The sequence below is a fragment of the Gallus gallus genome, chromosome 1, assembly GCF_016699485.2.
Source record: "Gallus gallus isolate bGalGal1 chromosome 1, bGalGal1.mat.broiler.GRCg7b, whole genome shotgun sequence".
Lineage (NCBI taxonomy): Eukaryota > Metazoa > Chordata > Aves > Galliformes > Phasianidae > Gallus > Gallus gallus.
In genome coordinates this window covers 10,190,998-10,206,426 of record NC_052532.1, presented here as the reverse complement: position 1 = coordinate 10,206,426, position 15,429 = coordinate 10,190,998, and the positions used below count along the sequence as shown (strand labels likewise).

Genomic DNA, 15,429 nt, shown 5'->3' with positions numbered 1-15,429 from the left:
TTCTCTAAAAGATTTATGTCCTTATTATACTGTGATGCCTCAAACCACACATAGTATTCAGAGTGAGGCTACACCAGAGCATGGCAGAGAGGAACAATCCTTTTCTTTGACTGGCTATCAGCGCTGTGCCTGGTGCATCCAAGGGTATGGTTGGCCTGCCAGGGCACACTATTGATTCATATTCAACTTGTTGTCAAACAGAACCCCTCAACTCTCTTCCACAAGGCTACTTTCCAGCCTCTCATTCATGATTGCCTCCTCCAAGGCTAAACAAACCAAGCGACTTCAGCCATTCCTCACATCTTCCCCTCTAAATTTTTCAGTAAAGGTCTCTATGAAAAGATAGCTCAGAACAGAGAAGCTGTCAACCAAAGTTGTTGGCCTTATTGGAAAGATTGACCTGAGTATCATCCCAGGGATCTCTGGGGACAAATGGGAAGAAGAAGATTGATGGGAATCCGAAGAAGAATGATTATTGGTGTTTTATACTGAGGCAAAAGGCTAGCAAGTTGTTGATGTGTTAATTTGTCTTGACAGACAGAAAGTCAAAATCCTGGGGAATGAGATATCTATGAAATCAGACTGAAGTTGTAAGTGTAGAAGACTAGCATTTCCTTTCAAATTTTGCTTTCCCTTGGTTTAACATAACAAAGATCCAGACATTTTTTAATCACTCTATATTGCCTTTAATAATTTCATTTTATTATTATGTATTATGAACATCTTGTGCTCCCAGCTAATTTTAGAAAAATGAGTAAGTGCACAAATCCAGTTTCTTTGGAAAACCAGTTAAAATTTTTATATCCTGGTAAACCCACACAAAGAAAAATTATATTTTTAGCATGTAGATTGTATTCCTTAAGAAGATAAAAATATTGACAGCTAAGATTAAATAAAATAATAATAGAAAGTAATTTCTTAATTTTTTCTTTTTAAATCCTACCTAATTAAGGAACTTTTAACACAGACTTCTTACAAATGCCTGCCAAAAATAAACAAAAAATTGTGCAAGGGAAAGGTTCCCTCTTGAACAACTTATGCAGAATAGATGTAACGTTGATTTCCTTGACTGAATAAAATTTCTTTTCTTAAATGTTCCAAGACAGCATTGATGTGAAAATAACCTAAAAAATAAGCTGAGAAATCACTGTTCCATGCTACTTTAAGTTTCCTGGGTTACACAATTTCCTACTAGATGCTACATTGAGTATATGTACTTTTGTCCTTGAAAACAGGAATACCCTAAATACTTTTCAGAAATGCATTGTCTCAACTTTTCCTATTCTGGGAGGACATGTTAATTTCTTGTTACAAGTGATGACTGTGCAAGGACAGAGAGAAAAATGTAGAGATCCAGGAAAAGAAAGAAAAAATAGATGTTGAAAGATTTTTGGTGGAAACAGAAAAATGAAGATATTCAAGTAACTACAGCACTACTTCACTAGCATTTTTTACATTAGTATGATAATAAAACTGTGCTGAAAACTTGCTGTATTCTATTTCTTTCAGATATCTATTCTAAGCCTCTTAGTTCAATAAGGGTCCTATAAAATATTATGACAATGAAAAATCGTCTAAAGACCTTTATTAAGCAGTGTATGAAATGAGTTTCAAAGAGGACAGAAATTTGGTTTTCTAAAGATATATTTATGTACTAAAGGCAAAGAACTTTAGTTCTTTTTAAAAGGAGTAATTATACCATCACAGCAAAGTAAGGTTTTGCCTTACATCATCCAGTTTTTTTTTAGTTAATGAAACCAAAAGTTGAGATCTCCATCAAGAGTTTAACTGGTAGCATTACTGAAAATGATTTTTCTGAAATAGCTTCCACATGACAGTAGCTTTCTGCAAGTAGACAATGCACTCACAAGAAAATGAGAAAGTTCCCCTACAAGACAGAGAGCCGTTTGATCCTGCTAACTTTAAACATGTGGTAAATCTCATTTGAGCTCAGAACATGATGTGAAAATACTGTTACTAAGCCAAAACTACTTTTGGGCTTTGTCATGTGGAAAAGAAAGAAAAAGGGGGAAAAATAGGGAAAAAAAAAAAAAGAACAAGGAAGAGAGAAAGAAATAGAAGAAGTCTCTTTTCTTCTTTCTTGAGAAGTAAAAATTTTCTTAAAAGAGGATACAGAGAAAAAGAAGAATGAAGTGCTACATACTGCCTCAGCTAAACCCTTAGATCAGTTAGGGTTATGAAGCCTTCAAGAAACAGAGATTTCCACAGACATTCCCAGATGTGATTTAAATTGTTCTATACCAAGGAAATGAAATCTCTTCTGAATTTTGTTGAACAGATTCATATTTTAAGTCTCACTGTTAAATGTGAACATGTATCTCTAGACTACATAAACATTTTTGAAAAAGAAAATGGTAGGATCACTACTTTCTGTGAACTGGCATGGCTTTTGAAACCAAGAGTTATGCTGATTTCTGCATCTACTTCAGCAGCTTTTGTCTTTTTATTTATTCCTTGTATTCCATTATCATTTTCAGAATTAATTCATTTGTACTTTTGACATGCTTGTGATTGCAATGCACACAAAAGACCTTTTTTTTTTTTTTTCTGAATAAAAAGAAAAGAAAAAAATATTGATATTATGAACTCTACCAGCAGTAAGGAAATAGTTCCAAAGTTCACCCAAATTTTGTAAGATTTCACACAGCTTTGCAAAACTGCCAGTAATGCTGTTTCCTTCACAGAAAGCACTGCAGCCTGCACAAATAAAACAGCAAATTGCACTGAATAGTGCTATCAGTCACGCACCTGCTCCGTGGAGATATTTTTATAAATGACTGTCTGATTCCACTCAGGATTCAGGCTTTTCTGCACATACTTAGTTCTCCGCTTGTACTCAGCACTGAATTTGAACAGAGGAAGGAAGCATTACATTAATGATCTTTTGCTTCTTCCAGTTTAAATACAAAACAAAACCAATCCACATCTACACACACACACACACACACACACATAAAAACAAAACAAAACAACAACAACAACAACAACAAAAAGAACTTGGGGTTGCAAGAGGATGATGACAGCCTATGGCTTTTTTTGCTACACCTAGTTTTTTTTTCCTGACATGGTCTTTTAAAACATCTTCTGACTCTTCAGTGATGTCTCTCTGCTTATAGCTGTTCTAATGTAAAGCATCAGTCAGCAAATGCACAAATGCTTTACTCTCTCATTATAGATGTTTTACTCTGATTAGAAATGACAGTGATAAGCATCGATTTTTTTCCAAGACCATCCTCTTATTAGCACTTTAAAGTAGCAGGAATCCATTATATTTATAGTTTATAGTCTCTAATTACAGGATTCCTATCTCACTAGAACATTTAATGAAGGCCATGGGGTATATAATATCCTGTTAATGATAGAAACACTAATTTCTTATTGATCCTGTTCTCTGCATTTGCCTCTAACCATCCTGGAAACAAACATAAAAGTACACCAACCTCATGATTGTTTTTATCAATAGCCAGGAATAAAAAAAAAATTGCCTGCATAATCTGTTTCTAAAAAAGAGTTAATAGTGCTTTCTCTTGTACTTTATATTTCCTGAGGATGCAGAAAGGAATACACAAACCTCTAATAGAATATGGATTCATCTAGTGCTGTGAGCTTTGATGTCTGATCTGCTTCCATTCCAATTTTAATGTAATATAAATTTTAATGGAGATCTCAAAAGAGCTGGGTAGGAGAACATGAAAAGCTTTTAATATTTTGAAAACCCATGAAGATATAAGGCAATGAACTTAGTTATGCCACTCTGCAAGTTAACTTCTCATTGACTTCTATTCAAAGCTCTCATACTGTAAGGTCATACATCTGCTACTAGAACAAATGTGTCCAGGGCTCTTTCCAGTGGTAAAGCCAAGCCAAACACAATGACCTGTATCTGTTCTATTAAACTCTTATGGTATCTGTACATTCATATTTAGTAGTGAGCCTTTCTACTGATTTTCCCACTTCTGACTTGTGATTGAACTCTGTTTTAGTTCACGTCGTGGTATAGTCTGAGTTAATGAACTAGATTCCTTTCAAGTAAGATTAATTCAGAAAAATCACATCAGAGACTCAGTTAAATTGGCCAGCCATGAATATGTAGTGTGCATGGTACCAGATTGGTGTGGGTCTGAATTAAGTATGCAAAACATGCACGTTTCCTTGATATATATACATATACATATATATATAAATGCTTTTTGCAGCAGTTTCACTAAACAAACTCAATACTCCTTATTCTCCAAAAAGGAAAGTATTTATTAAATATGTTCATTGAAAAGACATCTGTTGACTTGTTGGGCCAGCATTCTACTTTTAAAGAGTGAAGGTTGAGTTACAGTTATTATGTATTTAGCCTTTGTTGATACTAGTGTACCTTGAGAACAGAATTTTGCTTTATATTTCCAAATCCAGGACAAATTAGTAGGTCCAATTACTAAAAATTCAAATACACTGAATAGCCATTTATGTTCTCAAATAGCATTGATCTGGATGATTATCTAGACTCGTGTTTAGTACTAATGTATACACACTGTGTAGAGAAAAATATTCCATCTCACTTCCAAACAATGTTGTTCCTCTTGGCAATAATGTCCCTCCACCACTCAAAATCTTGAGACAAGTTCACTATTAATTGTTTCACAATGTTTAGTGAGTGAAACTATATTTTTAGATATCTATGAGTAAACTAAATTCTTCCAGACTTCAAAGTAAATTTAATTCATACTCAAAGTTTGGGCCTAGGATATTACTGTATCAAGGAATATTAATTACTTGTTTCCAGTTTCTTCTGACCTGGAAATGAAATTCACTAGAGAATGAATAAATAGCAGCAACCATGAATTGTAAATACTCAAGAGAAATCTATTTTTTCCATGCACAGGCTTATCAAAACATCATGCTTGCATATAAAAGTGAAAGAAGAAAATTGAAAGACAGTACACTCTACCTTGCATTTTGGACAACCATCACTTGTCTGCATATCCAGCATTAAATAGTTTGGAACATAGAGAAAGCAGTGTGAGAGAAAATAGTGAGAGACAAAGATGAAAGAAAATGTGAATGAAGGGTAATTTCTGGTATCAGAATCAAAGGAAACAGGCATTGTGAAGAGTAAGCAGATGTGTAAGGATTTAACTACTGATAAAATATATTATAGTAGCAGTTTACATTTCTGCTTTCATACGCAAGTTTTGCACTTTTGAGAAGCTCTTCATTTACATTATTCCCTAAAGTCCCAAGATACATGCAAAACAGTAACATTGCCATATTTTACAGTAATAAACCCAAATAAAATTCAAACTCTTCATAACTTAGCCCAAAGTTTGAACCTAACACTTGGATCTGAACTAGAATTCTACAGGTTGAACATCTCTATAGTTCAAAGCCTAACTTCTACAACAGTGAATGAATATGCAAAATTCCCAGTAAAATTGATTGGACAAGTATTTGGCAAGATTCTTAGGTGCATTAAAATACTCTCAAAATTTAGGACCTGTTCCTACTACATCCAGTCACAGTATTAGGCCCAGTGTCACTGAACAATATTGAATGCTGTACAGATTGAATCAACATGCTAGTAAATTCTCATTTCTTCAGCTGTACCGTTTGTATGCTTTCAGCTGTGCTTCTGCATATGCCAAATGTGAACTGTGATCTGAATATACACTTTCCTTTTATTTTGAATAGATCAGAAATGCATATTTTTAGTTAAATGGTTTCAGCTAAGAGTGTTTTGGGATGAGCGTCACCACACAAATTGAAATGTTTGCAGAAATTCATCTTTGAAATCTAAAATTTGATCCTTCAGCTTAACTTTAAATATATCTGTAATGCCATTTAAGTCAGCAGGATAATTATAGCTGTGTATACTTACACATGCACATGACATTCCGCAAATTTAAGGCACAAAAAAAGAGTTAAAATAGTGCTGATACAGAAAAACATATTTTAAAGGAAAATTAATGAGTTATTTATAATAACAGACAGACTTTTAAAAAGCAATGCTCTGTGAAAAAAGTGGTTATATATAAGATTTGTATAGTTATTAATACAAGATTACCAGAACTTATAAAACTATATCTCAACTCTTAATAAATGAATAAATAAACAAAATCACATGAAATGTGATTAGATAGCTCTATGTCTATTATTTATCACTTTTAATATCATACTGCAGTCTTAAACCAGTACCAGCTGATATGATTGCATATGTTTGCAAATCTGCTTCAAACTCACAATGCCTTGGGGGAAAGCAACAATCCAATTTTAACCTTATCAGGTAGGTTTTTTTATATTACAAAATCAAAAGCCAAATTATTATTCCCAAATCCATACATTTCACTACATCTTAGAGATTTCTAATGAGAACTTTGAAAGCTGTATATTTAGTACCCTTCAGCAGACTATTCTTTCAATATACATTCTTCATAGTATTACATTTTTCAAATGGAAAGATGGAAAAAATGGATGAAATCTACAAAAATTATTAAAAAGTTTCTGAAGTCATTAGCAATGTACGGCACATCCTTCTGAAAGTAGCATTTGGCTTTCCATTAAATATCCACTTTTTCTGGTGTTGTAGCTTCACTTTCTATAGCAATAAGCTTTCAGTTCTGTTTATTAATGACAAACAACAAACTCAAATTCAAAGAAAGAATGTTCAGGTTAAAATTCATCCTGCACTTACCCTCTCCCTGGAAGAAGATAAACCTTAACAAAGGGATCAGAATAGCCATTATTGTCTCTGGGAGCAAGGTTTCTTGCCTGAAGAATATGGATGATAAGGTTGCCAAGGTGTTTGTCGTAATTGATTTGAAGCTAGAGAACACATTTAAACACAGTAAGATTAGTTTTAATTTAACTTCCTAAATGATTCAAATTCTCCAAAAATCCTTAGCATTAAGTGAGTTTTAGACCTTTTGCTTTCCCCATATTTAAAGATTCTACCTCTCTTTACTGACTAGAATGAGATGCTGGATGATTACTTTGGATTTTGAAAGAAATGTTACTTTCACACTCTGTCAGTATTGTTTTTTGTTTTTTTAAACAACACAGACATTGATCTATTCCAATCAGTAAAAAGCACATAACATTTGAACACTAGATATCCTACTGAGCAATAGCCAGTTTATTCAGTAAAAAATTACACAAATTCTGACTTCCCGGAGCCCAAGTACAAGGAGGAATTTACAGAATTATAGAACAGAGTCATAGAACCTTCTAAATTCAAAAAGACCTTTAAGATCACTAAATCCAACCATCAGCTTGACCTACCAAATCCCATGATGTTCCTTAGGTGCAGCAAGTCTTATGGAACCTAACATTTGTTACCTTAGCGTTATGCTACGGTACTATGGATGTCTTAATACTATTAAAAGACCATTTCTACATAAAAGGCAGGAATGAATAAAGGAAACAAAAGACAGAAATCTATAGAAAATTAGTTCTGCTGCTCCCAGTTCCACTGTTTTAAAAAACCAAAGTCAGTTTACATAAGAGATAATCACATACTTGGCATTGCATGGAAACGAATGCACTGCACCATGAGAAAGTCTTTACAGTCTTTGCTGGAAGTAGAGTCCAGTGGGACTGCAGTTGAGTTCCAGTGGAGTCTGGGAATTTCTGAACTGAACCACAGTAACTGTCTAAAAGTTAGAGATTAGAATGCATTTCACTACATTTTCAGCACTTTCAGGAACTGAAACATTTTTTGTACTTTTATTTGTATTTCCCAAGCAAACTTTACAGAAAAATAAAAAATAAAAAAGAAAGCCTAGCACTCACTGCTTTATACCTTATCTTATTTCATTTGGTGACACTTCAACGGACTGGATAGCATGAAGCTGTGTTGGGAGAGGGGCAAACTGGAGATTAAGAAAAGATCCTCAACCAAGGCAGTAGCTGGGCACTGCAACAGGCTCCTAATGGCAGTGGTCACAGCCCAAAGTTGCCAGAGTTCAGGAAACATTTGGACAGTGCCCTCAGACATAGGGTTTGAATTTTGAGTGGTCCCGTGTGGAGTCAGCAGTTGAATTTTGTGATCTTTGTGGGTCCCTTACAACTGAACATATTCTATGCTTCAATGATTGTACAAATAAGAAATCACTTAATGAAGATGACTTTTAATATATTTATTCTACAGGGAAAAGTAATCAGTTTAAACAACAATTTACACTTAAAGAATTACATATTTACCTGAATTTCTCCAGTGATTGGATGCGAACCAGATTTTGTAGCTTCAGCGGGCTGCCGAATTAAAATACATAAACACAGAGGCGTATAATTATATGTATACATATGTGCTCATTGGAAATAAAGGATTCGCAAAATCAACCTTTTAACACTGGTGTCTATATTGCAATTTCTACACATATTTTTCAAAACCATTCCATTGTCTCCAATCTGTATGCTAAATATCAACAGTTACACTATTGCAACGGCACTTAAAGAGTACAGCCCTGACATTTTGGTCAGCCTTTGTGTATGTACAAAATCAGACAATTTGAACACCAGTCTTTGAAGTCTAGACTGGTCACAAAGCAATCCTTGGGAGAAAGAAACATCACATTAACTCCGACAAAACTGAATGTTGAAAGTAGGTAGGTTGTAGTTTTTGCTATGTGATGTAGTAAATGTGTGATGTTTAGTGTGACCACACCAACTATATACTGAGGAGGATATTATTAACCTCATGCAGTGCTATCAGGATTGGGTCGGAGTGGCTAGAAAGTGGAGGAAAAGGATCTGGGGGTGTTGGTCAACAATCAGCTAAACATGAGTCAGCAGTGTGCTCTGGTGGCCAAAGGCATCCTGGCTTGTATCAGAAACTATGTGGCCAGCAGGACCAGGGACATGATCATCCCCCCTGTACTCAGCTCTGATGAGGCCAAAACACAAGTACTGTGTTCAGTTTTGAGTCTCTCATTGCAGACAAAACACTGAGGCCCTGAAGCGTGTCTAGAGATGGGCAACAAAGCTATGAGGAATCTGAAGCACAAGCCTTATGAGAAGAGCCTGAGGAGTGTTCAGTCTGGAAGAGAGGAGGCTCAGGGGAAACCTAATTGCTCTTTATAACTACCTGAAAGGAGGTTGTGGTAAGGTGGGAGTTGGCTGCCCAAGGAGGTGGTGGAGTCACCATCCCTGGAGGTGTTCAAGAAACATTTAGATGTTGTACTAAGAGACATGGTTTAGTGGGGAAATATTGGTGGTGGATGGGTTGTTGGACTGGATGATCTTGGAGGTCTTTTCCAACTTAATGATTCTGTGATTCTATAGAGAAACCAAATGTCATGTAAAGTAGCACACAGTCATATTTATATTGATAGACACAGGTTACTTTACTTTAAGTCTAGTTTAGGTGAATGTAGGTAGACAGAGTGGAAAGAATGGCACAGAAACTGGGTGATGTGTGTAAGTGGATTTCATAATTCCAGACCAAATAATATAATATTTTTTTTTGCTTTATTCTGTGTTCTCTGATAATCAGTGCAGCTACACTTAAATTGCCCTCTTTTTTACAGTGGTATATAATCTTGCTTGATTGTTCTCTATTGCTGAGCTTTTCTAGGTTGCTGATAAAACAACAAAATGCACAGAAAACATTTTGGTGGTTTTTCTTTTTTTTTTTTTTTTCCTTTTTTTCCTTTTTCTTCCCACTTGTTTGTTAGTAGTTGGGAAATAATACCATCATTTTCTTCCAAACCTGGAATCTCTCTCTCAAAAAACTGCTATACTCTTAAATAGCAATCAAAGAGAAGCCTCAAGATGCTGAGTGCATCCGTGGGTATGTGCCAAGCACTCACTCATCTCCACAAACTTCTGTAGAGAGGGTTAAAGCCTCACTTTACACCAGTAATTCTTTGGAAGATTTGTCATTTTGGAGGATTTGTCCCAGTTTCAGGGATTTTTTTCTGGGACATCCACCGCAGCTCAGCATCAAGCCCCATGCTGTTGGTTTTGCTCTTGGTGATGGGACCCTGGGTGCTGTTTTTCTGTCAGGCTGGAGTTGGATTCAATGATTTTATGCACTCCTTCCAAGTCAAGATATTCTATGACTCTATAAATGCTGATGTCCCTGAGCCATCCTGAACCTACCTCTAATCTGCAAGTCAATTCATCAATCAAGAAAGAAAGTCCTGTTTGGATCAGTAGCAGGATTTGGACATTTCTGCATTCTCTCTACATTTGTTTCTAGAGTTGAAGCAGCACAAAACAGATGCAGAGTAAGACAAACTTACTGCCCTCAGAAGACCAGTCTAGAACTCATGTTTTCCTATTTTCCAGATTGTGACCACTAGTCTGACATACTTTCCAGTGTCATTATAACTTCTTTCAGTTTCTGAGAAATGGAAAACCTATCTGCCTCTTTTATAAATCCCTAAATCCCAAAAATCCTTACAGATTTTCTTAGGGTGTTGAATATGAATTGTTTTGAATAAGGGCAACATAGAGACTACGTTCCCCATCAAAGAGCACACTGAAGTGTGTGCACTAACCTTTCCAGATTTGCTATGAAGAGACATCCCCTCAGTCACTCAGATATAAGGATTAGTTATAACCGCAAATATCCCCGCCACACAGTAATGCAAGAGAGAGCAATTCAAAAGTGCCTGTTTTTCATCCGGAAGTCACTGAAGTCATACTGTCTCATCATGGTCCATCAGTTTGAGTTACACAACAAAAGTTACAGTTAGATGAGTTTACAGTTAGATGAGGTGAACCTCAAGCTCCCTGCCTATAATTTTATGTGTCATCTTGTGGTGCCTTAACTTTGTTCATTTTCATGCTTTACTTTGCCTCCTGGTTGTGCTTCTTTATTGAAAAAGTGAGTAATTTGGGCTGAAAGAGTCCTCTGGAGGTCACCTGCACCAGTCCCCAGCTCAGAGTAGAGCCAACTTTGAAGATGGATCTGGATTTAAAGGCAGAGATGAAAATAATTGTCTTTCTTTAACAGGACCTCAAAGAGGTTTCATTTGAAAAGGAAAAGTATAAGTATTTCACTTCCAGTTTCCCTAGAAGCTAAAGAATCTGAGGATTTAGGAAAACAACCCATTCTTCAGGATATAAAGACAATCAAATATTTCTATAGGAAATTTATACTGTGTAATCTGCAGCACAGAATGATCTTGCATTTATAAGTATAAATGAAATGTTTCCAGACAGGATATGGTCACCAAGGCTCCAAAAGGTTAAATTTCTTCTCTAACTGCTTATCTAATTTCATTCTTGTTTCTTTTGATACCACCACATCCACACTCATACTATATGTAAGAACCTGTGCTTTGCAGTGCTGTCATGCTTGATGGAGAAGGTTGTCATTACCATGATGTGAAACTCATGTTAATGCCAGGTGCTGATGTTATGCTCTATCACACTCTGTTGTAATAAGATAAAGCATTAAATGTGAGAAGATCTACATTACAGAATACCAAAGAGACTCCTACATCATTTTAGGAGTGCATACTCTATGCAGAATCTTTAACAAAAGATTTTACTTAATAATAATAATAATAATAATAATAATAATAATAATAATATATGTAGCAAAAGTAAGATATAGGCAGCTTGAATATTTAATCTGTCTTGAAACTTCGGCAAAAGTAAAGAATCAGTGCTACAGCCTTCCTAGAAATGCTGTAAGCCCAAGGCTGAGAGTTGTTCTGGAAAAGATGAACTGTAGCATTCTCTTCTAAGAGAGCTCAGTGTTACTATATACATGGCCTACAGTCAGTGGACAGAAACTACACAAGACAACAAGTTATGGTGGTTAGGAATGGAATACACGGTTTTCAGAAATAAGGAAAGACAGTTTCAAGCATTTACCTGATTAGTTGTGACTTTTACATCTTCTGCATAAAGGTATTAATTTTAATGTTTTTTGTTAATCTTCATAAGCATGCAGCTGAATTTTCATAAAAGATTACTAAATCCTTTTACTAAATTACTAAATTTACTAAATTACTAAATTACTAAAAATTACAAATGCAGAAGGAAATTAAATTTATGCCCCGAACTTCAGGTGTTCAACTACAGTGCCAAAGCTGGAAACAGTCATTTCATGTGGACAGAGAGAGGGATCTCTCCAGGATACACCGTGCATCAGTGATGTATATAGCTTCATACACTATTCAGTGAATTAGGAGTATGACTCATCAATCAAAGGAAAAGGCTTTCACTTTTCACTTTTTGAATAGTGACATCTGCACTAAGAGCTCTGCACTTTCCTTTACTTCAAAGGCAGGAACCATCCGGTCTCATGACTGCTAATTCAAACTGCTTTTCTCACTGGTAAATATAAAACATAAGGCAAACTAGTTCACACAAAAATGGTTACAATATGAACCTGATGATCAGGTAATTTTGCCAGATCCCTGAAGTTTCGTGCATGATAGTAATGTGAGCATATTGAACAGCTATCTGAAGTGAGATGGCCCCAGTTGCTATTTTTCATTTGTATGGCACCTAAAACATTTGTAGTTCAAGTCAAAGTTACAGTCTCAGCAATACAAAATACAAACATAGCAATAATTCAGTAGAAACCCCCTAGGGATGAGGCTCTTGTAAAATCTTGACAGTCATGAGAAAGAATAAAAGTACAGAGAAGTATATAGCTAGAAAGTGTGTTTTGCATTGTGAAGCTTTGCTTCAAACAGTAAGATGATGAGAGTATCCAGGAGAGCAATCAGCTTTAGCTATCTTGCAAATTGCTTAAGTAAATGCAGTCTTCATGGGACTGATTTTTACTTCAGGTGTTGACCTTTTGACAAAAAACAACAAAAAAAGAAAGCATGATAGATGCCTTTATGATCCAGTTTCTGGTTTTGACTGTAAAAAAAGGCTACTAGATTCCCACCCTGATCTCTCCAGGTGTACAGGAGGGTGCACAAGGAGAAAAAAGCCCAGAAAATGTGATGTGGCAAAGAAAATGTGAAATTATGCTTAAGAAGTTCACAGGAATTAGTTGGTGACAAAACACATTTTGGCAGTGAATTCATTTTTCACTTTCTGTGGTTTTCAGAGAAATGCTTACTAGGGACATGGTTATTCATAGCTTGTGAAACTTCAACCATAACTTAGTACTGAGTGGGAAAGTATGGTCACAGTAATTCCATAGGATGCAGTTAAGAAGAAACAACAACAGAGAATGAAAAGAGCAATTTGTTTGTTTGTTTGTTTGTTTTAAAATAATAACATTATATTTGAGGAAACTATTTTCATGGAGGGATTGGTCTTGTATGACCTTGGATAAATCACTTAATCTCCTTTTTTTTGTCTCTAGATTCTGTAATTAAAAGTCATAACCACCACTGTCATTGCAAATGGATTCATCAGTATGTGCTGTGACCTCTTGTTATAAGATAAATAGGCCTTATTGTTATCAAAATGTTACTGCTGCATGACTGGCAAGTTTCTTACCTTGCTGCTATGTCGCTTTTTGCTGACTGAGGGAGAACCAGGTTGGCCGGGGCTGGGAACAGCACTGGAAGTGGCAGAAGTGGTTCCGGAGTGGACATGTGATGACTTTTCTACTCCCGAGGAGGCAAGCAGAGGTGCCTGCTGTAGGGAAACCTTTTGGAGCTCTGCAGCCAGCTGCTTGGGGTCAACCCCTGGGGACTTCGCTTTATCTACTGTATCAAAATAAGAATGCTTTGCGTCCATAACTGTTAGCATATTCAAATCCATCTTGCCATGGTACAGTGACTGCTTGTATACTTTGAGAATGGAAAAGGCAATTTATATAAAAGAGGCATTTCTCTAAAACACTGACATACAAATTCCAATCCTTCTACTCAAGACTGTCAACCAATGCTACCTATCTTGCAAACTTACTGAGAAAGTTATTGTCTAGCTGAGGAAAACTATGATCACTCTGGATCATACTGGAGCAAATTACAGTGGTAAAGCCTGGCCTCACTGTTGGGACCTTGATCAGTTTCACCAAGTATTTGAGCTTTGCTGCAACAAGCTTTAACTTCAACTTTTTTTTTTTTTTTAATCAATTGGACATTCAGTAAATCTGAATTCTGCTCCTGAGATCATTTATACAAAGATTAAAGAGAAAAGCATCTTAAAACTTCTGCACTGCAAATTAATCAAAGCAGAACAAAATGAAGGCAAATGAAGAAAAGAAGCCAATCTTTTCTTATGAAAAAACCCTACATGAAGCACCTGCGGTAGGAGAATAATTGCCTTCCCCCACCATTGACAGAGTGGGCAGAATTTACTCTGGAAATGAAGCTGTGTAACTTCCACAAATGCTTTAAAGCACTTAAAGTTAAAATGACAGAAGGCTTGGCCTGATTTCTAGGTTCTCAAAAGCATGAAAGGCTTAAGGTATTTACTACCATCTCTGATCTTGTTCAGCTAAGGTTTAGGCAACATAAACTATCTGTTTCTATGTTTTTTATATCAAGGTAACATAGGCCTCAGGGCTTGTCATATCTACTTTGGAACAGTTCCAGTTTGCTAAGCACTTTGTTTTAGCATGTCTGAGTGCACCAATAATTGTCTAATGACCAGGTGGCTATGACTTTAATTCCTCTTAGTTACGTTTCACCTTGCATTATTGTATGCTGGGAGGCCTATTTTTAATAATTTTGAGATGCAATAGGGTAACAGTAATTACTCTGTGTAGAAAGAACTAATTCTGCTACTTATAGGAGTACAGGCCCGGGGTGAGCGCAGCCAGCTTTGGGTACAGGATGACAGCTGAGGCCCCAGGGCTACCAGCAACTCACTGGTACTGACACTAATGCAAACCTGGGAGCTAGGCAAAATCAACTTGGGGAACAATGAAAGAAACAAGGAACAAGTACCTACTACATATAAAATGTACAATATCCAAGCAAGTCATATGTGATGCAGAGCTGCTGACCAGCATGGGAACAGCAGAGCGCAAAGCATGCTAGAGAAACATTAAAAAGCCCTGAGCAGATCCTGAAAGGAAGAGGAAAGAATCAGTAACATCACCCATCTCCTGTAAAGGAGGAGTCAGACTCCTTCTAGCAGATTCCTTTGGACACTGTCAACTTTCTGTAATGCCTCTGAAGACAAAGCACTGCCTCAGGCACCAGAGAAGTAGTGGAAGAGGGACCATCATGACACAGAGAAAGGGGTAACTAGCAGGATGTCTTCCCTGTGTAACAAATGTTTGCTATAGTTTTGTTACTAGGGTTTCCTTTGTGGTAATTAGATGGTGTAGACTGTGTCAGTATGGATAGAACTGAGTCATTAATAAAAGCGGTTTACTTAATATTGATTGAAGTGGTAAAAAATTCAGAACTGATCTGAAATAACAGTCATTTGCTGCATATACTGTTGTAACCTTCAATTACTCCAAAAATGCTTGGCTTTGTATACAAGGTGTGGTCGGTTCTCTTTCTGCCCTTGTCAAGATTTTGGATGCAACACATATGC

At 36.1% G+C, this 15,429-nt stretch overlaps 1 protein-coding gene across 8 annotated transcripts in view; it reads right to left on the bottom strand.

The window, feature by feature from the left end:
• PCLO (piccolo presynaptic cytomatrix protein) overlaps positions 1–15,429 on the bottom strand; it is a 330,682-nt gene that overhangs the window by 63,309 nt on the left and 251,944 nt on the right. For 4 of the 8 annotated variants that reach the window (XM_040665411.2, XM_040665421.2, XM_040665430.2 and 1 more), the window contains 5 exon segments: positions 13,429–13,640; positions 8,209–8,259; positions 6,701–6,831; positions 4,961–4,987; positions 2,770–2,863 (listed from right to left, as the gene is read on the bottom strand). In XM_040665411.2, coding sequence (XP_040521345.1) covers positions 2,770–2,863; positions 4,961–4,987; positions 6,701–6,831; positions 8,209–8,259; positions 13,429–13,640 — 515 coding nt within the window. 8 annotated transcript variants of the gene reach the window in all.